The 24034-nt window shown below is 39.6% G+C and overlaps 1 protein-coding gene across 4 annotated transcripts in view; it reads left to right on the forward strand.

The window, feature by feature from the left end:
- The window catches only part of micu3b (mitochondrial calcium uptake family, member 3b), a 69787-nt gene extending 46005 nt beyond the window's left edge, over positions 1 to 23782 (forward strand). For 3 of the 4 annotated variants that reach the window (XM_020502072.2, XM_020502070.2, XM_031789798.1), the window contains 2 exons: positions 7315 to 7392; positions 22010 to 23782. In XM_020502072.2, the coding sequence (XP_020357661.1) occupies positions 7315 to 7392 (78 nt within the window). In that variant the 3' untranslated portion in view covers positions 22010 to 23782. The remainder of the gene's footprint in view (positions 1 to 7314; positions 7393 to 22009) is intronic. The other variant, XM_020502071.2, reaches the window with a different exon arrangement.
- Positions 23783 to 24034: the final 252 nt, after the last annotated feature.

The raw sequence follows: 24034 nt of genomic DNA on the forward strand, positions 1-24034 counted from the left end.
TTACTATCTAATGTGGATAGTTTAGGGAACAGTCACTATCTAATGTTTATAGTTTAGATACAGTCACTATCTAATGTTGATATTTTAGACACAGTCACTATCTAATGTTGATAGTTTAGACACAGTCACTATCTAATGTTGATATTTTAGACACAGTCACTATCTAATGTTGAATGTTTAGACACAGTCACTATCTAGTGTTGATAGTTTAGACACAGTCACTACCTAATGTTGATATTTTAGACACAGTCACTATCTAATGTTGATATTTTAGACACAGTCACTATCTAATGTTGATAGTTTAGACACAGTCACTATCTAATGTTGATAGTTAGACACAGTCAATATCTAATGTTGATAGTTTAGGGAAGATTAACTATCAAATGTTATAGTTTAGATACAGTCACTATCTAATGATAGTTTAAACACAGTCAATATCTAATTTTGATGGTTTAGGGAAGAGTCACTATCTAATGTTGACAGTTTTGACACAGTCACTATCTAATGTTGATAGTTTAGACACAGTCACTATCTAATGTTGATAGTTTAGACACAGTCACTATCTAATGTTGATGGTTTAGGGAAGAGTCACTATCTAATGTTGACAGTTTTGACACAGTCACTATCTAATGTTGATAGTTTAGATACAGTCACTTCCGAATGTTAATAATTTACACACAGTCACTATCTAACGATAGCTTAGACACAGTCACAGCCTAATGTTGATAGTTTAGGGAACAGTCACAATCTTAATTTGATGGTTTAGATAGTCACGATCTAATGTTGATAGTTTAGACACAGTCACTATCTAATGTTGATAGTTTAGACACAGTCACTATCTAATGTTGATGGTTTAGGGAAGAGTCACTATCTAATGTTGACAGTTTTGACACAGTCACTATCTAATGTTGATAGTTTAGATACAGTCACTTCCGAATGTTAATAATTTACACACAGTCACTATCTAACGATAGCTTAGACACAGTCACAGCCTAATGTTGATACTTTAGGGAACAGTCACAATCTTAATTTGATGGTTTAGATAGTCACGATCTAATGTTGATAGTTTAGACACAGTCACTATTTAATGTTGATAGTTCAGACACAGTCAATATCTAATGTTGATGGTTTAGGGAACAGTCACTATCTAATGTTGATAGTTTAGACACAGTCACTATCCAATGTTGATTGTTTAGACACAGTCACTATCCAATGAGTGTTTAGACACAGTCACTATCCAATGTTAATTTTTTAGACACAGTCACTATCTAATGTTGATTGTTTAGACACAGTCACTATCCAATGTTAATTTTTTAGACACAGTCACCTTCTAATGTTGATAGTTTAGGGAACATTCATTATCTAATGTTGATAGTTTAGGGAACAGTCACTTTCTAATGATGTCTAATAATGAGGTAATGGGAGTCGCTACCTGACCAAAACCCCCCCCAAAAACCTGACCAAAACCCCGGTAGTAGTTGGCAAACCCTAGAAACTGCTGCACTTCCTTTACCGTGGTGGGAGTCGGCCAATTACGCTCAGCTGAAATGCGGTCACTCTCCATCTCCACCCCTTAAGTGGAAATGTGGTACCCTAGGAAGGAGACGGACTGTTTGAAGAACAGACATTTCTTAGCCTTGACGTACAGGTCATGCTCCAACAGTCGACCAAGCACCCTGTGCAACAGGGGACACATGCAGGTCCCGGAAAATCTCGTCAACAAAGGCCTGGAAGACTGATGGAGTATTCATCAACCTGTACGGCATGACGAGGTACTCATAGTGCCCTGAGGTGGCACTGAATGTCATCTTCTACTCGTCCCCCTCCCGGATACGCGCCAGGTTGTAAGCGCTCCTGAGATCCAATTTTGTGAAGAAGCGCACATCGTGCATTGACTCGATCGGACTGGCAATGAGAGGCAGCGGGTAGCTGTACCTCACTGTGATCTGATTGATACCCTGATAGTCAATACACGGGCGCAGACCTCCATCCTTCTTCTTCTCAAAAAAGAAACTCGAGGAGGCAGGTGAAGTGGAGGGCCGAATGTATCCCTGCCCCAGGGATTCAGAGACATATGTTTCCATAGCTGCCGTCTCCTCCTGTGACAGAGGATACACGTGACTCCTGGGAAGTGCTGCGTCTATTTATCGCACAATCCCCCCGTCGATGGGGTGGTAATTGTTGATAGTTTAGACCCAGTCACTGTATAATGTTGATCGTTTGGGGAACAGTCACTGTCTAATGTTGATAGTTTTGAAAAAGTCACTATCTAATTTTTATAGTTTCGAAACAGTCACTATTTAATGTTGACCATTTAGGGAACAGTCACTATCTAATGTTAATAGCTTGGGGAACAGTCACTATGGGGACAGTTTAAACAGTGTCACTATCTAATGTTGATCGTTTAAACACAGTCAGTATCTAGTGTTGACATTTTCGACAGTCACTATCTAATGATTGTTTAGACACAGTCACTACTTAATTTTGATAGTTTAGGGAACAGTCACTATCTAACTTTGAGAGTTTGGGGAACAGTCACTATTTAATGTTGATAGTTTTTATACAGTGACAATCTCATGTTGATAGTTTAGACACAGTCACTATCTAATATTGATAGTTTACACACAGTCACTATCTAGTGATAGTTTAGGGAACTGTCACTATCTAATGTTGATAGTGCAGACACAGTCACAATCTAATCTTGATCGATTAGGCAACAGTCACTATCTATTTTTTATCGTTTAGGGAAAAGTCACTATCTAATGTTGATAGTTTAGACACAGTCACTATCTAATGTTGATAGTTTTGAAACAGTCACTATCTAATGTTGACCATTTAGGGTACAGTCACTATCTAATGTTGATAGTTTGGGGAACAGTCACTATCTAATGTTGATAGTTTAGGGAACAGTCACAATCTAATGTTGATTGTTTAGGGAAAAGTCACTATCTAATGTTGATAGTTTCAACACAGTCACTATCTAATGTTGACAGTTTAGACACAGTCTTTATCTAATGTTGATATTTTTGACAAAGTCACTATCTAATGATTGTTTAGACACAGTCACTATCTAATGTTGATAGTTTAGACACAGTCACTACCTAATTTTGATAGTTTAGGGAATAGTCACTACCTAATTTTGATAGTTTGGGGAACAGTCACTATCTAATGGGGATAGTTTAGACACAGTCACTACCTAATTTTGATAGTTTAGACACAGTCACTATCTAGTGATAGTTTAGGGAACAGTCACTATCTAATGTTGATAGTTCAGACATAGTCACAATCTAATCTTGATCGATTAGGCAACAGTCACTATCTAATGTTGATCGTTTTGAAACAGTCACTATCTAATGTTGACCATTTAGGGAACAGTCACTATCTAATGTTGCTAGTGTTGGGAACAGTCACTACCTCATTTTGATAGTTTAGGGAACAGTCACTATCTAATTTTGAGCGTTTGGGGAACAGTCACTATCTAATGTTGATAGTTTTGAAACAGTCACTATCTAATGTTGACCATTTAGGGAACAGTCACTATCTAATGTTGATAGTTTAGGGAACAGTCACAATCTAATGTTGATCGTTTAGACACAGTCACTACCTAATGTTGATAGTTTCAACACAGTCACTATCTAATGTTGATAGTTTTGAAACAGTCACTATCTAATGGGGATAGTTTTTATACAGTGACAATCTCATGTTGATAGTTTAGACAGTTACTATCTAATGTTGACAGTTTAGGGGACAGTCACTATCTAATGTTGATAGTTTTTAAACAGTCACTATCTAATGTTGACCATTTAGGGAACAGTCACTATCTAATGTTGATAGTTTTGAAACCGTCACTATCTAATGTTGACCACTTAGGGAACAGTCACAATCTAATGTTGATCGTTTAGGGAAAAGTCACTATCTAATGTTGATAGTTTCAACACAGTCACTATCTAATGTTGACAGTTTAGACACAGTCTTTATCTAATGTTGATATTTTTGACAAAGTCACTATCTAATGATTGTTTAGACACAGTCACTACCTAATTTGGATAGTTTGGGGAATAGTCCCTATCTAATGATTGTTTAGACACAGTCACTACCTAATTTTGATAGTTTAGGGAATAGTCACTACCTAATTTTGATAGTTTGGGGAACAGTCACTATCTAATGGGGATAGTTTAGACACAGTCACTACCTAATTTTGATAGTTTAGACACAGTCACTATCTAGTGATAGTTTAGGGAACAGTCACTATCTAATGTTGATAGTTCAGACACAGTCACAATCTAATCTTGATCGATTAGGCAACAGTCACTATCTAATGTTGATCGTTTTGAAACAGTCACTATCTAATGTTGACCATTTAGGGAACAGTCACTATCTAATGTTGCTAGTTTTGGGAACAGTCACTACCTCATTTTGATAGTTTAGGGAACAGTCACTATCTAATTTTGAGCGTTTGGGGAACAGTCACTATCTAATGATGATAGTTTTGAAACAGTCACTATCTAATGTTGACCATTTAGGGAACAGTCACTATCTAATGTTGATAGTTTAGGGAACAGTCACAATCTAATGTTGATCGTTTAGACACAGTCACTACCTAATGTTGATAGTTTCAACACAGTCACTATCTAATGTTGATTGTTTAGGGAACAGTCACTATCTAATGTTGATAGTTTAGACACAGTCACTGTCTAATATTGATAGTTTAGGAAAGAGTCACTATCTTATGTGGATAGTTTAGACACAGTCACTGTCTAATATTGATAGTTTAGGAAAGAGTCACTATCTTATGTGGATAGTTTAGGAAAGAGTCACTATCTTATGTGGATGGTTTAGGAAAGAGTCACTATCTAATATTGATAGTTTAGGAAAGAGTCACTATCTAATATTGATAGTTTAGGAAAGAGTCACTATCTTATGTGGATAGTTTAGGAAAGAGTCACTATCTAATATTGATAGTTTAGGAAAGAGTCACTATCTTATGTGGATAGTTTAGGGAACAGTCAAAACCTTAATTTTATGGTTTATATAGTCACTATCTAATGTTCATTGTTTAAGGAACAGTCACTATCTAATGTTGATCGTTTAGGGAACAGTAACTTTCTAATGTTGATAGTTTATAAACCGTCACTTCATAATATTGATAGTTTAGACACAGTCACTATCTAATGGTGATAGATCGTGACTGTGTATAAACTATCAACATTAGATAGTGACTGTGCCTAAACTATCAACATTAGATAGTGACTATGCCTAAACTATCAACATTAGATAGTGACTGTTCCCTAAACAATCAACGTTAGATCGTGAATGTGTAGCCTAGTGGTTAGAGCATTGGACTAGTAACTGAAAGGTTGCAAGTTCATATCCCTGAGCTGACAAGGTACAAATCTGTCGTTCTGCTCCTGAACAGGCAGTTAACCCACTGTTCCTAGGCCGTCATTGAAAATAAGAATCTGTTCTTAACTGACTTGCCTAGTTAAATAAAGGTAAAATGAAATAAAAAACTAACGTTGATCGTTTAGGATTTTGTCACTATATAATGTTGATCGTTTAGGGAACAGTCACTATCTAATGTTGATATTTTAGACACAGTCACTATCTAATGTTGATAGTTTAGACACAGTCACTATCTAATGTTGATAGTTTAGACACAGTCACTATCTAATGTTGATAGTTTAGACACAGTCACTATCTAATGTGGATAGTTTAGGGAACAGTCACTATCTAATGTTGATATTTTAGACACAGTCACTATCTAATGTTGATCGTTTAGACACAGTCACTATCTAATGTTGATTGTTTAGACACAGTCACTATCTAATGTTGATTGTTTAGACACAGTCACTATCTAATGTTGATTGTTTAGACACAGTCACTATCTAATGTTGATTGTTTAGACACAGTCACTATCTAATGTTGATTGTTTAGACACAGTCACTATCTAATGTTGATTGTTTAGACACAGTCACTATCTAATGTTGATTGTTTAGACACAGTCACTATCTAATGTTGATTGTTTAGACACAGTCACTATCTAATGTTGATAGTTTAGACACAGTCACTATCTAATGTTGATAGTTTAGACACAGTCACTATCTAATGTTGATAGTTTAGACACAGTCACTATCTAATGTTGATAGTTTAGACACAGTCACTATCCAATGTTGATAGTTTAGGGAAGAGTAACTATCTAATGTTGATAGTTTAGACATAGTCACTTTCTACTGTTGATTGTTTACTGAACAGTCATGATCTAATGTTGATAGTTTAGATACAGTCACTGTCTACTGTTGATAGTTTAGGGAACACATATGATCTAATGTTGATAGTTTAGATACAGTCACTGTCTACTGTTGATAGTTTAGGGAACACATATTATCTAATGTTGATAGTTTAACCACAGTCACTTTCTGACATTCATAGTTTAGAAACAGTCACTATCTAATGTTGATAGTTTAGGGAACAGTCACTATCTAATGTTGATAGTTTAGGGAACAGTCATTTTCTAATGTTGATAGTTTAGACACAGTCACTATCTGATGTTGATAGTTTAGGGAACAGTCACTATCTAATGTTTATAGTTTAGACACAGTCACTACCTAATGTTGATAGTTTAGACACAGTCATTTTCTAATGTTGATAGTTTAGACACAGTCATTTTCTAATGTTGATAGTTTAGACACAGTCATTTTCTAATGTTGATAGTTTAGACACAGTCACTATCTGATGTTGATAGTTTAGGGAACAGTCACTACCTAATGTTCATAGTTTAGATACAGTCACTATCTAATGTTGATAGTTTAGGGAACAGTCACTATCTAATGTTGATAGTTTAGGGAACAGTCATTTTCTAATGTTGATAGTTTAGACACAGTCACTATCTGATGTTGATAGTTTAGGGAACAGTCACTATCTAATGTTTATAGTTTAGACACAGTCACTACCTTATGTCAATGTCGCAAATAAATGAGAACAAACAGTTTTCATATTCATTATTTGTTTTACATTGGTTCATGTTCATTGGTTCTTGTTAATTTATTCATGATCATTTGTTCATGGTCATTGGCTCATGGTTAATGGTTAATGGTCAAATGAGTCGCTTATCTGACATTTTGACGGTCAGGTGATTTCACTGTCTCAATTCCACTTCTAAATTCTGCTTCCAATTCTTGTGAAGATTTGCCTCCACCTAGTGGCGGATAATGACCATTGTATTTTACATTTTCTGTTTACATTATTCTCTTTCTCTCTCTCTCTCTCTCCCTCTCTCTCGCTCTCTCTCTTTATCTCTCTCTCTCTCTCTCTCAGGCGTTTAGAGTGGATGACAAGAAGAAGTTCACTTCTTTCAAGTCCTGTCTGAAGAAGGAGATCTCGTCAGGCAGATAGGTATATCTAGACACTTTGTTCAATCCACAATAGAAGTATAGTTAACTTCTTGGCGCTACCCATCCCGTTAGTGGGATCATTTTCGTCAGCAACCGCTGAATAGCATAGCGCAACAGTCAAATAATATTACAAAAAAATATTCATATTCATGAAATCACAAGTGCAATATTGCAAAACACAGCTTAGCCTTTTGTTATTCCACCTGTTGTCTCAGATTTTGAAATTGTGCTTTACAGTGAAAGCAATCCAAGAGTTTGTGTAAGTTTATCGATAGCATAGCATAACATCATGTACACTTAGCATCAGGAAGCTTAGTCACGAAAATCAGAAAAGCAATCTAATTAATCGTTTACCTTTGATGATCTTCGGATGTTTTCACTCACGAGACTCCCAGTTACACAACAAATGTTCCTTTTGTTCCATAAAGATTATTTTTATACCCAAAATACCGACGTTTGTTTGTCGCGTTATGTTCGGAAATCCATAGGAAAGAGCGGTCACGACAACGCAGACGTATATTCCAAATAATATCCATAATGTCCACAGAAACATGTCAAACGTTTTTTATAATCAACCCTCATGTTGTTTTTAAAATATATATTCGATAATATATCAACCGAGTGTGTAGGTTTTTCAATAACAGCGGGAGGAACAATGACGGCTTTACTCAGTTGCGCAAAAACTCCCTCTGAGAGCCCCCACCTATCCACTTACGCAATGTGATCCTTCACGCTCATTTTTCAAAATAAAAGCCTGAAACTATGTCTAAAGACTGTTGACACCTTAGGGAAGCCATAGAAAAAGGAATATGGTTGATATCCCTTTAAATGGAGGATAGGCTTGCATAGGAACAGAGAGGTTTCAAAATAATCCTGATTGGATTTTCCTCAGGCTTTCGCCTGCAATATCAGTTATGTTATACTCACAGACAATATTTTTACAGTTTTGGAAACTTTAGAGGGTTTTCTATCCTAATCTGGCATTTATATGCATATTCTAGCATCTGGTCCTGAGAAATAGGCCATTTCAAATGGGTACTTTCTTTAGCCAAAAACAAAAATACTGCTCCCTACACGCAAAAGGTTCATGCTATTTTGATTTGGAGATATAGATGCCACCATAACACATTATGATGGTCTTTGTTCCAGGTCCTTCTTCAAACGAGCTTAATTTTTTATGAAGTAGATAGAACAATCTCTCTTTTCAACTAGTGATGTGGTATGTTAAGTCAGCTCCAGGGATGTGATATGTTGAGTCAGCTCCTGGGATGTGGTATGTTAAATCAGCTCCTGGGATGTAGTATTTTAAGTCATCTCCTGTGATGTAGTATGTTAAGTCATCTCCTGGGATGTAGTATGTTGAGTCAGCTCCAGGGATGTGATATGTTGAGTCAGCTCCTGGGATGTGGTATGTTAAGTCATCTCCTGGGATGTAGTATGTTGAGTCAGCTCCAGGGATGTGATATGTTGAGTCAGCTCCTGGGATGTGGTATGTTAAGTCATCTCCTGGGATGTAGTATGGTGAGTCAGCTCCAGGGATGTGATATGTTGAGTCAGCTCCTGGGATGTGGTATGTTAAGTCATCTCCTGGGATGTAGTATGTTTTGTCAGCTCCTGGGATTTGGTATGTTAAGTCAGCTCCTGGGATCTGGTATGTTAAGTCAGCTCCTGGGATGTGGTATGTTAAGTCAGCTCCTGGGATGTAATATGTTAAGTCAGCTCCTGGTATGTGTTAGAGTTCCACACTAAACTCTTGTCAGCCTCAGCATTGAGTTATACTGTAATATTAAGGCCTGATTAACTGCTACCAGACACCAGCTTAACTCTCCATACATGAGCGGTCCGATTTAAACCCATATGAATGTTTCACAGGAAACAGACCATACTGCTCAAACAACGTGATGAAACAACACAAGGCTGCCACTGGGTCCATTTACCGTACAAACTGATCTGCATGTTTTTACATTGGACTAAAAGATAAAAACATCTTGTCTCCAAGTGTATTTTATATAACATAGTACAGAACATAGCATTCCAAATGGCATCCTATTCCCTTTATAGTGCGCTACATTATAGGGCTCTGGTCAAAAGTAGTGCATTATATAGAGAATAGGGTGCCATTTGGGATATAATCATAGAATGCATACATTGTTTTTCAATCTCTGCTATTTGTCTGTAGCCCAATCAGGGTCAAAGATCATGGGGGAGTGTACACTACATGACCAAAAGTATGTGGACATCTGCTCGTCGAACATCTCATTCCAAAATAATGAGTATTAATATATGGGAAGGCTTTCTACTCGATGTTGGAACAATGCTGCGGGGACTTGCTTCCATTTGGGAAATTAGGCCTGGCTCGCAGTCGGCGTTCCAATTCATCCCAAAGGTGTTCAATAGGGTTGAGGTCAGGGCTCTGTGCAGGCCAGTCAAGTTCTTCCACAACGATCTCGACAAACCATTTCTGCATGGACCTCACTTTGAGCACGGGGGCATTGTCATGCTGAAACAGGACCTTCCCCAAACTGTTGCCACAAAGTTGGAATCACAAAGTCATCTAGAATGTCATTGTATGCTGTAGCGTTAAGATTTCCCTTCACTAGAAGTAAGGGGCCTGGCCCGAACCATGAAAAACAGCCCAATACTATTATTCCTCCTCCACCAAGCTTTACAGTTGGCACTATGCATTGGGAGATGTAGGCCAACCCAGTTTCGTCTATCGGACTGCCAGATGGTGAAGCATGACTTATCACTCCAGAGAAGGCATTTCCTCTCCTCCAGAGACCGATGGTGGCAAGCTTTACACCTCTCCATGGCATTGCGCATGGTGACCTTAGGTTTGTGTGCAGCTGCTCGCCCATGGAAACCCATTTCATGAAGCTACCGACAAACAGTTTTTGTTTTGACATTGCTTCCAGAGGTAGTTTGGAAGTCGGTAGTGAGTGTTGCAACCGAGGACAGACCATTTTTTACGCGTTACTCTCTTCAGCACTCGGCGGTCCTGTTCTGTGAGCTTATGTGGCCTACCACTTCGCGACTGAGCCGTTGTTGCTCCTAGATGTTTCCACTTCACAATAACAGCAGCTCTAGCAGGGCAGAAATTTGACGAACTGACTTGTTGGAAAGGTGGCATCCTATGATGGTGCCACGTTGAAAGTCATTGAGGTCTTCAGTAAGGTCATTCTACTGCCAATGTTTCTATGGAGATTGCATGGTTGTGTGCTTGATTTGATACACCTGTCAGCAATGGATATGGCTGAAATAGCCAAATCCACTCATTTGAAGGGGTGTCCACATACTTTTGTATAAATAGTGTATGTGCACATTTTAGACCGTTCCTTAAATACAATGTACACCAACCAAGGGCACTGGGTCATGCAAAACAAACTTGCCCAATTATGTTGCTATACAACACTAGATTGCTAATGCAATGTGTTGGCCAATGAGAGGCTCTGAAGCCACTATCTTCCATATTGGTACTCCTCAGTAGGAGCAGTTCCTCCATATAAATTAATGGAATTCTACAGTATTTGAAACAAATTTTTCAAGCACAAAATTACATGCATTTAAGTATTTCTCTCTTGTAATGATGACAGTAACTTTAGCACTCTAACCAATCTACTTTAAAGCTGAAATCTGCATAAGGGGAAACAGCGCCACTGTTCGCCCCAGCACATTTGTTATTGTTTTTGTTTTGTTGATTAAACAGAGCATCCAGCATTGTGGTAAAAAAATGTTTCGTACATACTGTCATGACGTTTGCCTGGGGTTAGGTTTATGACAGTCATAAATACATCTTCCCACCCTTTTTTCCTCTCTCTACCCTACTGATGTTACATTTGCAAAACCCTTGGTTAACATAGAGATTCTGGGAACATCAGAAGGAGGGGGGAAATTAACTATATTCTGGTAATCCGACCAATTGAACATATGCGGTGGTACTTAATGAATATGATGTCAGTTCGGTTGTCATCTGAGACATACTCATCAATGATAAGATGACAAACTCTACAGTGGAAAGTCTACACATCAGAGTTATCAGATTCACATGGAATTGTTGTTCAATTTAAATGTTTGAATATGAAATTATTCGTGATGGGTTGAAATGTGATTTTAGCTTCTAAAATATGAGATTTGGGTTTTCATAAGGTAGGGCTCTGCTCAATCAGTGGCCCGCCCCTGTGAAGGGACATGGGCTATAAAACTTTTCAAACACGCCCTCCTCTCCCTTCCTATATAAAGCCTTGATGACAATGTAACCTCCTGTTCCGAGGATGTGAGGACGACGGTCCGATGTCAGAATGGTTCAGATAATAACTACAGAATGAAGCCAACATCAGCGTAAGCTTTGGTTGCGAATGGTATGACCACCAGAGACATTCTTCAAAGGACAAAGGACTCGGTTTGGCAACACGGCCTTCCATCTACCACCAACCTACTGAAGCGCAGCTCAGAGTAAATATTTATTGCATTTTCCTTTTCCAAATGGGCAGTCATTTAGAATGCATGAAATACTGTATTTATGATAGCATAGCTTCGCCCTTTGTTCCTCAGTCTTCCCGCTCTTTCACTCAAACCCAGCCCCTTTTCTTTTGTGTAACCAGCTGTCATATCTGTTCCGCCCGCTAGAGACGTTTTCCTTTATGACGTAATTTGTAATCAAGTTGATTAATTATGTGTATGTGTAATTCTGTGTGATTAGTTAGGTATTTAGTAAACAAATAATTAAACCCAATTTTCTATTGCTGATTCAACTTGTTAGCCAGGGTTTGTGCAGATAACCAAGAATTGACAACTTTCAGATGAGACTGAATTAAGGTGACGATTAATATTGACTGCTATTGATGTAAAATATTACTAGGTCTTCAAGAGTTTATTCGGAAGATAACAGCTCTATAAATAGTGGAGAGTCGTGGTGCCCCGACTCTCTAGTTAATTACATTTACATGATTAGCTCAATCAGGTAATATTAATTACGGAGAATAGAATAGCATGTCATATCACTTAATCCGGCATAGCCAAAGACACAACATAATTGGTGCCCACTGTGAGGAATCCAAAATAGAATGAGGCTTTCATTTTGATTCAGCCTGTATAAAATTGAAAAACAGATGACATAATATACCAAGTTATTGTACACATTTTTGGAGTGTTAAAGACAAGCATTATTGTGTGTGTGTGTGCTGAAGATTCCCCACCTCCATGTTGTTCTCTGACGTAGTCAGTGGGTAACATAAGCAAATACATTTCTGTATGAGGGCCGATAAAGCTAATTATAGAAATCTGAGAAATAGAGCATTTGACCAAACGCAGGGCTATTTCTGCCTGGCCCGTTTCAGACGCAGGTAGGCTCGGTCATTATTAATGTCTCGACCGAGGACAAAGAGCCAGCCGATTGAAATTCAGGAGATATAAGCTTGACCAGCGATATATATCTCTGTCTCTCTTGCGCTTCCTCGCGAGTAGACCACGGCGCATTTCGTTGTTGCCGCGTGTTCCAGTTAAAACATCGTCAAAAAACGCTGAAAAGGGTTTGAACATAATACGTTATAAGTAAAACCTTTCCCTTGCCAAGGGAATCCATGGGCTGCATTTTCAGGCACAAAGGAGGGTTTAGCTTGCATGCTAAAGCTAACAAGGGAAAATAGCCATTTTGTTTTCCTCCGCCTTGCGGAACGGAAATTCCTCCTCAAATTCCTCCTCCTTGCAGAACGGAAGTCCCGCCCCGGGTAGTTCCGTTTGATTTCAGCGTGTGAAATCATTGACTGTTGACATGTGCCCAGGGTATTCGTTCATGATGAATTATTCAGGTCACACTCAGGTCATTACTTATGATATCCAAACGGATATCAATGTCTTTTCCAATTTAACTAATAAGTGTCAATCTGTCAATTTACATTCTGAAATAGATATTTTAAATAATATCCAAATTGATGAGTTCTTAATAAGACATTGTAAACTTTTTCCAAACTAACCTGGATGAAGCAACTTCTCAGGTTAATTAAAGTTGAATTCCCAAATAGCCTATACAGGTCTGATGTATCATTATATTGATCAATCAGTAAAATTAGTTTTTTGCAAAACCATTCAGTAATCCAGTACCGACAGAAGCCCCGCCCCAACGGGAATCCCATGTGGTTTCGGCCTTAGGGAGAAGTGCACCAGTGTTGAATGTTCCCAACATTTGATTTACTGTTTACACTTATGATATCCAATCAATGGAGATTGTATGGATTATCGTCTCATTCAATTTAATAAGTTAAATTGTTGAACATAACTTAATGTTCTTCCAATCAAATGAGACACTTTAAAACTTCTCATATTAACCTGGATGAAGCAACTTCTCAGGTTAATTAAAGTTTAATACCCAGATAGCCTACCCAGGTAGGATTAATCATTGTCATTGATTAATTAATCAATTTGCAAATTCATTCACGTCCAACTTCCACATCACTGGTACGGAACTGATGGTTCGTCAACATCTATAAATAGATTAAACTTTAAACTTGTCTTTGCAGCTTCCAATGAATTCAAAACCCAAACTTAAAAAATAGGAACATTTTTCCTAATGTGCAAGCTATCAAAGGAGGTGGTCACCACTCCTCCGCTAATTAGTGAACCTCCACCCATAAAAGGATTGATCTCTGACCTCAGCAGCGATACCAACCCTAATTATGCCATTAGCGAAAAAACTGCCGAAATTGCGAACGCTTTCCAAAATTAACCATCAAACATAGGCTTTGTGACGGTTCTCCCCACTTTTGCACTCATGTATCGCCATAAAAATGTGGCATAGGTCCAATACCACAGTGCACAGCTGAAGCATGTGCCAGACATGGCTAACATGAGGGGACAGGTGGAGAGAACTGAGCAACTATTGACAAAAGCAGGAAATGAAAACTTTCTGCTATTCGAGGAACTGCGTTTCAAATCTGAACAATTAAAAGTAATTGCAAATACTTATGACGATGAACGAGCACAAACTCTTCAACAAATTCGTTGTCTCCAGGAACATCTCGATTTAGCCAAAATTAAATATGATGTTGTCCACTCCAAACTATATAAATCTGTTGAGTTATCTACAAACAGGAGCACGCAATTTGATAGCATGCAGGCAGTTTTGTTGAACGTTACTCAGAGTAACACGGTTCTACTCAAAATTCTGCAGACCAAAGACAATCAATTAGTGAACACAATGACTAAGTTGGAAGACAAATCAGCAGAACTCATTGAAGTCGCTGACCAAATTAATGATGAGAGAACTTGGGTGATGAAGATGGAAATCTTGATTTCTAAGCAAGCGGAAGAAATCTCCACACTGAATCTCTCGCTCCGTACTCAAGACTTCTATCTGCAAACCATGACAGATAAGTTTGAGACCGAAAGGAGCAAGTGCGACACTCACGTGTCCAAAATCAGTACTCTAAGCGCTCAAGTGGACTCTGCAATGCAGCAGAATACCACCCTTAGGTACCATCTGGAGGAAGTCCAGAATGGTCACGCTCCACAGCGTGACTACCCATCCAAGCAACCGGAGCCCTGCACTCAAAGGAATGAAGATGATAGATTTCAGATATTGCCTCCATTAAGTGTCCCTCAGTCTTCTCTACTTGGCCATTCGGCACTGAGTAATATGGCGCCTCTTGGCCAACAAAGCCAAAGCTTGGCTTCTCCTCTTGGCCTTTCGGCCCCACTTTCCCCACAGGATGAAGCCAACCCTCTCCGCCCCCTTGACGCGGAATATATTGACAAACTCGTCAAGAATTTCCCCACCTTTGACCCCGTTCCAGGTCAGCCAAACGATACTGAGACGTTCCTAGCTGACATAGAGGACGGGTTGGATGGCTACCCGAACGCTACGGATTCAGACAGGGTATACCTGTTGAAGCGAACATCGAATAGACACGTGACAAGGTTCATTCACCTACAACAGCCACATGTGCTAAATGACTACGCTAAACTTGCCACAGCTTTGAAATTAGAATTCAGTGGTTCTGCAACTCGAAAACACGATAGCTCACTGGCTAACACGGTCAAACAAGCTCGGAACGAACACACACAAGCTTACTATCATAGGCGTCATTCAGCTTCCTTTGGTCTACTCACTGAAACAGGCATGGAAGACTGTTACCATTTAAACAAATGTTCCTGTCGAACATGTATCCTACCTTCATTACCTACTTGGGCCCTGCCGCCCACGTTGGCTTGCCTATCTTACAACTCAGAGAGCTTGCAAGCACAGCTTCTGAGGCATCGAAAGCTTGCAATGCTAAGAGCCCTGACCACTCGGTTTTGAAGTTTGACCAGGAGCACTCCCTCCAGTTAGAGGGTGCATTATCAGGTATTGGAGCGTTAAGAGATGACGCACAACAACAGTTTCTACCACGAAACTATTGATTCCAATAACCTCCGCGGTCGAAATAACTGTAAAGTACGTCGCCATCAAAACGACTACCGCTACCGCTACAATCGACCTGTTCACTACGTTCCTGCATCCAACCCACAAAGTGTCAGAGCACAAGAGTAACAAAGGGTTGAAGGATGATCAAAACGTAGACCAATGTTCTCCAGAAGTTCCACTACGTGAAGAACTAAAGCAAGAAACATTTGAGAAAAGGGTAAAAGATAAGTTACAAGGACTAGACGGGGAATTACCGGATACCAGGTCCGCAGGAATTAACACCCATAGCAAGGACGTTAAAATTAAAATCTCTCCCGCTCTCACTCGAGACCCTATCCAGGGCCCTCTTGATCAAGAAACAAGCCCACGGGCTTTGTCTATAGACTCTGATACAAAGGTTGCGAAGAAAAAGGTCAAACGCTTCGTTAAAGCCAAGCCCACTCAAAATCTGAAAAGTCGATCTGCTTCCACCTTGAACAGAATTGACACATCACGTCATTGTGAACGACCACTCCACTTTGTGGGGAATATGTCCACTAAACACGAATCGAAACGCACATACCTGGAAACAGTACTGGAGGACTGCTTGACTTGTCATAAGCTAATTGATTCGGGTGCGACAATATCACTCATCTCTCAAACATTGTTTGATGATCCAGAAAGGGCTTTGAAGCCAACTAAACATTGGTTAAAAGTGGAACGATGCGACACTACACTTCGAGGGGTCCCTCAGACTACCTCGCCTCTCACATTGAGAGTCATGCTGAAACTACACTTCAAGAACGTATCGCTCGTCCACCCTGTGTATGTTACCAGCCTCAAAACTGTACCCCTGCTACTTGGAGCAGACTTGATGCATCGGTTACTCCCATTGATGGATTGGAAAACCAACCAGGTATGGTCACAGGCTACAGTGCCTTCTCTACCGACCACACTGCCTTCCCCTAACGCTATCTGCAACGCAGTCATTCACGAGCGGTATCTGTAAAAAGCACCCCTTGGGAAAAAGACGTTTAGAATCCTCTTGGGGCAGAATCCGATCCAATTATGATATCTCGACACATTCCATCAGCCAATCTGATTGACCATTCTTGTCATGATTTCGAGCCAGCTGTCTCTGTGAATGAGCAACTTCCCTCCTCCTTACAGTCGTGCAATACGGTAGTTGAGATGAACTTCTCTTGCCCTTCGGACACTTCCGCAAGCACTGCGGCCGTCTCAACAAGAAAAAAAACATTGATGCGCAGATTATACTCTGCTTCCGGAGACACATCTTCCGCTTTGTGGGGGTGTGTGTCAACCCTTACAATGACACTAATGGCGTCAGTCCAGCATCTGACCCGATGACTCCCACTGGTGAAACACTTTGCGATATCACAGATCGATATCCTTGTTTCAGTTTGCAGGTACTGAAGAGGTTGCCACACGCGGACGCTGTGGTGACTGACAGACCTCGACAGCCACTGAGGGTGTTGAAGCACAAACACCAGGAGATTTGGTTGAAAGGTTACAGCCATTCTCATAATAACGCGGCCACTGACAACTCGTACATAGGGTCCGAACCTTTCGTTTGCGCCTCGAATACCAACACCACGTGCTGGTGGGGTGATCCCGAGACACAAAGGGGGGGAATAGTAGCCCAGACCCATGATGAGCCTTATCAAGGCCAGTGGGGGGGGGGTCGAGACTACGGACAACACCGTACGAGGCCGCCAGAGCATAAATCAAATCTAGTTGTAAACTCCCCTTTGAGAACAGTGAGGAGCAAACAGGCCCCTAGACGGTGATTATCTTAAAACACATCTAAGATAGTACTGAGGTGTACCACACTGGTTGTAAAGGAAGTCCAGTGGACTTGTGCACCTCCAAAACAAATGGAAACAATAATCATTCCTTGCCATGTGTAGTAGTCACTACAAGACAACTAGTAAAATGCTCTAATCATGTATTCCTGTAGGATAACATTTCAGAATAAATCGGTAGGACAACTGGACCCCTTGAGTACCAGTACCAATACCACAGTCAGTCCAGCAACACTCAGTAAGAGGATTAGTAACCTCACAAGTTAAATTGCTATTGATAATAGTAACATAGGAGTCACTCAGAGTGCAACACGGGGAAGGGAATCTCCATTGCACTCTTCCAATGGTTACACACGCCACTAATAAATAGAACCCTCCGTTCAGGAGAAAAGTTATTAGAAGTCATGAACCACAATCACACCACGTACGACTGGTCTAATAATTTGAGTACTTCCGTCATGAGGTTAGCTCCTCCGTGGATAACATAGCTATGAAGTATACTTCTTCATACCTACCGCCACTACAATAGTGGAAGACAGTGACTGGTAGTAAAACCACTACAGACTCCCTCGACACCAATTCTGACTGACCTCCAGGCATTGACCTGAAAATTACCTGACTACGTCAGACTCATTCCGAACAAGTTGTAATCTGCCAGGATACTTGCATTCCTTCTCCTGACATGTGCATAATTGCACATGCACAACGGAACATCCAATTAGGATTTATGCTAGGATCACTTAAGGGTCCGAGCAAAATACCAGCCTTAGTAAAGTTGAACATTTATTTTGAGGCCTTTAACTCTACACTACAGCTACTTATCACATAGTTATCAACTTAGGATAGTACTCTAAGCAAATTAGGAAAGCCCTAGATATGACATTAGACAATGCTATGATAGGGTCATTTTGCCAAGACCATGGACGTAGATAGAATACAGTCCAATTAGATGATTAAGGTGGCATACCTATATTTTGTTTGGTTTATGCTTTCATTCATTTAGTTTCATTTTCTTCGGCACGTAGAAAGTGATAGAGCCATAAACAACTTCCACATACAACCATCAGTTAGTGCCACAAGGCCGCTCATTTGGGAGGAAATGTAATGATATATTTCATGAGTGTGTGTGCGTTGTTAACATCTGCCTAAGTTACTGCCCAGATCTTCCAGTCTGGACGACCAGACGACGGTTCCGGAACGGCGATCCCAATCCGGACATCCGCTGCCCAGCCATGGAGCGGACTTCTTCATTTGCAGACACCCAACCCGGGTCGACCACCAGAGGGGGGAATGCAACAGCGATCACCAACTGGACATCGGCTGTTCAGCCATGGAGCGGACTTCATTCGCAGAAACCCTACCCGGGTCGACCACCAGATGGGGACCACAACGATGGTCCACAACCAGGACAACCCATGGTCATTTTTATGTTGGTTTGCAACATGCAGATTAATCGCAAGATTGAACCCAACATGGGGGGACTGTCATGACGTTGGCCTGGGGGTAGGTTTATGACAGTCATAAATACCCCCCCCCCCTTTCCTCTCTCTACCCTACTGATGTTACATTTGCAAAACCCTTGGTTAACATAGAGATTCTGGGAACATCAGAAGGTGGGGGGAAATGAACTATATTCTGGTAATCCGACCAATTGAACATATGCGGTGGTACTTAACCTGTAGTGAAGCCCAGCCCGTGAACGGGACCGTTATCATCATCTGACACTAATTAGCATAACGCAACGGACATAAATCTTCCTAGAAATGTTTTCTATTCATGAAAATCACAAGTGAAATATATTGGAACACAGCTTAGCCTTTTGTTAATCACCCTGTCATCTCAGATTTTCTAAATATGCTTTACAGCCAACGCTAGACAAGCATTTGTATAAGTTTATCATAGCCTAGCATAGCATTATGCCTTGCTAGCAGCAGGCAAACTTGTCACGGAAATCAAAAAAGCAATCATATTAAATTGTTTACCTTTGATGAACTTCGGATGTTTTCACTCACGAGACTCCCAGGTAGACAGCCAAAGTTCATTTTTTTCCCAAAAGATTATTTTTGTAGGTGAAATAGCTCCGTTTGTTCTTCACGTTTGGCTGAGAAATCGCCCGGAAATTGCGGTCATCACAACGCCGAAAAATATTCCAAATTAGCTCCATAATATCGACAGAAACATGGCAAACATTGTTTAGAATCCATCCTCAAGGTGTTTTTCTAATATCTATTCGATAATATATCCGTCGGGACAATTCCTTTTTCTCTAGGACCGATTGGAGTAATGGCTACCTCTGCACTTTACGCGAGAATCTCTCTCGGGGCCACCATGTGACCACTTACGCAATGTGCCCCCATAGGGCTATTCTTCAACAGAAATGCGTAAAACTATGTCACAATGCTGTAGACACCTTGGGGATTACGTAGAAAGCTCGTTGATGGTACATTCACAGCCATATAGGGAGTCATTGGAACGCAGTGCTTTCAAAACCTGGGGCACTTCCGGATTGGATTTTTCTCAGGCTTTTGCCTGCAACATCAGTTCTGTTATACTCACAGACAATATCTTTACAGTTTTGGAAACGTTAGAGTGTTTTCTATCCAAAGCTGTCAATTATATGCATATTCTAGCATCTTTTCCTGACAAAATATCCCATTTAAAACGGGAACGTTTTTTTTTTCAAAAATGAAAATACTGCCCCCTAACACCAAGAGGTTAATGAATATGATTTCAGTTCGGTTGTCATCTGAGACATTCTCATCAATGATAAGATGACATAAACTCTACAGTGGAAAGTCTACACATCAGAGTTATCAGATTCACATGGAATTGTTGTTCAATTTAAACGTTTGAATATGAAATGATTTGTGATGGGATGAAATGTGATTTTAGCTTCTAAAATGTGAGATTTGGGTTTTCATAAGATAGGGCTCTGCTCAATCAGTGGCCCGCCCCTGTGAACGGACATGGGCTATAAAACATTTCAAACACGCCCTCATCTCCCTTCCTATATAAAGCCTTGACGACAATGTAACCTCCTATTCCGAGGATGTGAAGACGACGGTCTGATGTCAGAATGGTTCAGATAATAACTACAGAACGAAGCCAACATCAGCGTGAGCTTTGGTTGCGAATGGTATTAACTTTGAACTCCTTTTCACAATAACGTTACTACAATGTTTCCAATTGACCACCAGAGACATTCTTCAAGGTCAAAGGACTCGGTTTGGCAACATGGTCTTCCATCTACCACCAACCTACCGAAGCGCAGCTCAGAGTAAATATTTATTGCATTTTCCTTTTCCAAATGTGCGGTAATTTAGAATGCATAAGATACTGTATTTACGATAGTACAGCTTTGCCCTTTGTTCCTCAGTCTTCCCGCTCTTTCACTCAAACCCAGCCCCTTTTCTTTTGTGTAACCAGCTGTCATATCTGTTCCGCCCGCTAGAGACGTTTTCCTTTATGACGTAATTTGTAATCAAGTTGATTAATTATGTGTATGTGTAATTCTGTGTGATTAGTTAGGTATTTAGTAAATAAATAATTAAACCCAATTTTGTATTGCTGATTCAACTTGTTAGCCAGGGTTTGTGCAGATAACCAAGAATTTACAACTTTCAGATGAGACTGAATTAAGGTGACGATTAATATTGACTGCTATTGATGTAAAATATTACTAGGTCTTTAAGAGTTTATTCGGAAGATAACAGCTCGATAAATATTATTTTGTGGTGCCCCGACTCTCTAGTTAATTACATTTACATGATTTGCTCAATCAGGTAATATTAATTACGGAGAAATTATTTTATAGAATAGCATGTCATATCACTTAATAGGGCATATATATCCGACAATAATCTGCTGTTCTATCGTGCGTGCAATGATGTTCAATGATGTTCAATGGTGTGCAATGATGTGTAATGATGTGTAATGATGTTCAATGATGTTTAATGATGTTCAATGACGTTCAGTGATGCTCCATGATGTCTGAGGGGGAAAAGCTGTGTCATTGTTTGAAGTAGCTTCTTTGTTGTTGTAATATCTCAAATGGACGTGACATTTTCACCATTATGGATTCCAGCTTTAAGAATTTTTTTTTTGTATAATTTAAAAGTATGCGTCAAGGTGTCTAATACAATATACTACTGTGGGCTAAAACTAATGTAGACATCTAGTGTTTATATACTGTACATCATTGGTATGAGATTATGGCCAGGAGTAGTTCCTGAACACCTGATCTGACCAGGAAAAGCTCTGGGCCATCTAGGGATTCTTGAGGTTAGTTTATAATTAACTCAGGAGTACAGTTTCTTTCTCCAGTATTTTTATGTTGCCACTGAACAGGTCGATAGTGTTAGATGCTGTGTGTGCTATGTTCCTCAATGTATTCTCTAATAATTATTTTCATTTTGCAGATCACCAGCTGAATGTCCTGCACTCTCAGTCTGCACCCCCCTCTACCTGGATAGGCTTCCCCTGATCCATGAAGATCATTCAAAACAACAGTGCAGTTCATTTTGCTATCAATTTGAAGATGAGAGAAGGATAGACTAATGTGTCAGTCTCTGCATAGTCGTCTAAAAAGTAGAAATTAAATTAAATAGGATTCTCCCCACCTAGGCCTAGTTGGATGCTACTCGAGTTGTTTTCAAGTTGATATTGATATGAGAAGGAGGATTTCTCTGACAAAGGATTTCTCTGATGACCCTAAGAGTAAGCCATTTTAAATACCTGAAGTCTTAAGCTTGTTGTTCAGCTTTCAGTCTGAAATCAACAATATGTAGTACTGTGATGTTAAGTTGCATTGATGGTATTTTATTTTTCTACCAGATTGTTTAAAATAAAAAATGAAATCAGGGGAATGCTATGGATCAGGACTGGTGTAACACCTTCCTGGTCTTCTACAAGTCACACGAGCTGATCGGGTCACTGGAAACTCCAACCTATTGTTGCAACAGATTTATTCACCCAGGGTGAATATATTATTGATTCATCATTCACCATTTTACCGTATTCATTTGTTATTAATTTGTTTGTTTATCACTGTAAGTCTTTGAAAAGGAAAAACCCATTTGGTTGTTTTGTGGCTGGCAGGCTGTAGCTCTGACAGTGTGTGTAGTATTGTTCAGTGTGGTTCCCTCCCAGTCCTAAACCTGCTAATCTGCCTCTATGCATTGCTGACATACTTTCTCCAAGCCTGTCTGCAGCCCACTGCACAGATCAGCTTACGCAGGGGAGTACAGCCTCCCTCTTGTGTTCTGTTCACACGGCTGCCTTCTGCAGCTCATTCTCAAATAACTCAGAGCCAGCTAGCTAACACCTTTCAAATTGGGGTTTTATCTCTGGGGTTCATTGTGTAAATAGAGGCAGCTAACTCCATTAATAATTATTATAATCAAGAGTTTACTCTGATGTAATGGAGAAATTCAGTGTGTATATTAACTATACACACTATTCATACTAGGCTTATTCAGACTACTGACAGGGATTCTATACAATGAGGACTTTATGAATTTATGGTAATTGTTTTTACTAAAGGCAAAATACAATGTTTAAATAACATGAGATTCCTGTTCAGAGGCGTACCTATGTTTATTTCCCAATGGGTTACCCAGGAAAATCTTATTCTACTGTGTACCATCATGACATATATATTTTAAAATGTCAAATATAGTGTATATGCATTTCAGTGATGTTTTCTAGAGACTGTAGTTCTGGTCTGATGTGGTGGATTTCCGCTTGAATAGAGACTTGGGTCAGCATTACAGCGTGGTTGGAATTTAAGGCAATGTTCCTGTATTAGCAGAGACTGCATTCATTGTAAACGCTGCAGATGTCGGCTCAATAGGAAATGGCCTTTACGTGTTTAGCATGCTATCTGCAATGCTCCAGCGAAACAGATTGAACATAGCCCTTGGTTTGCTAGTTCCAATGTCTAACAATATTATCTTGTATGTTACATATTAAATCAAATAAATGTATTTGTCTAATTCGCCTACTTCTTTGCATGGTATAACATAATACATTAGTAATGTGAATATCCTACATCTCCTCTTAGTTGACCTCTTTTGAATGATATTTGGAAGTCGTGAATGACAGCTCTCTCTACAGAACTTTGTTTAGATGACCAAATGGATTACACAGGCTGTTACATAGACTTGGTAAATAAAGATGTTAAGAACAATCAATAGCTTTGTGTCATTTTTGTTCTGGATTTCACGCACGCACGCACGCACACACACACACACACACACACACAAACAACCCCTGACCTCAAAGGAAATATTTGGTTGGTGTTTTCACACAAGTCAGCTAATTACCAGCTGACTGTGTCACACATTCCTCAGACATTTGAAACAGAGTGGCTATATATTATTACCAGCATATGCACGGACAGCCCTGTTTTACTTATTGACATAAAAATACAATCAAATAGGCCT

Source organism: Oncorhynchus kisutch, linkage group LG15 (assembly GCF_002021735.2).
Source record: "Oncorhynchus kisutch isolate 150728-3 linkage group LG15, Okis_V2, whole genome shotgun sequence".
NCBI lineage: Eukaryota > Metazoa > Chordata > Actinopteri > Salmoniformes > Salmonidae > Oncorhynchus > Oncorhynchus kisutch.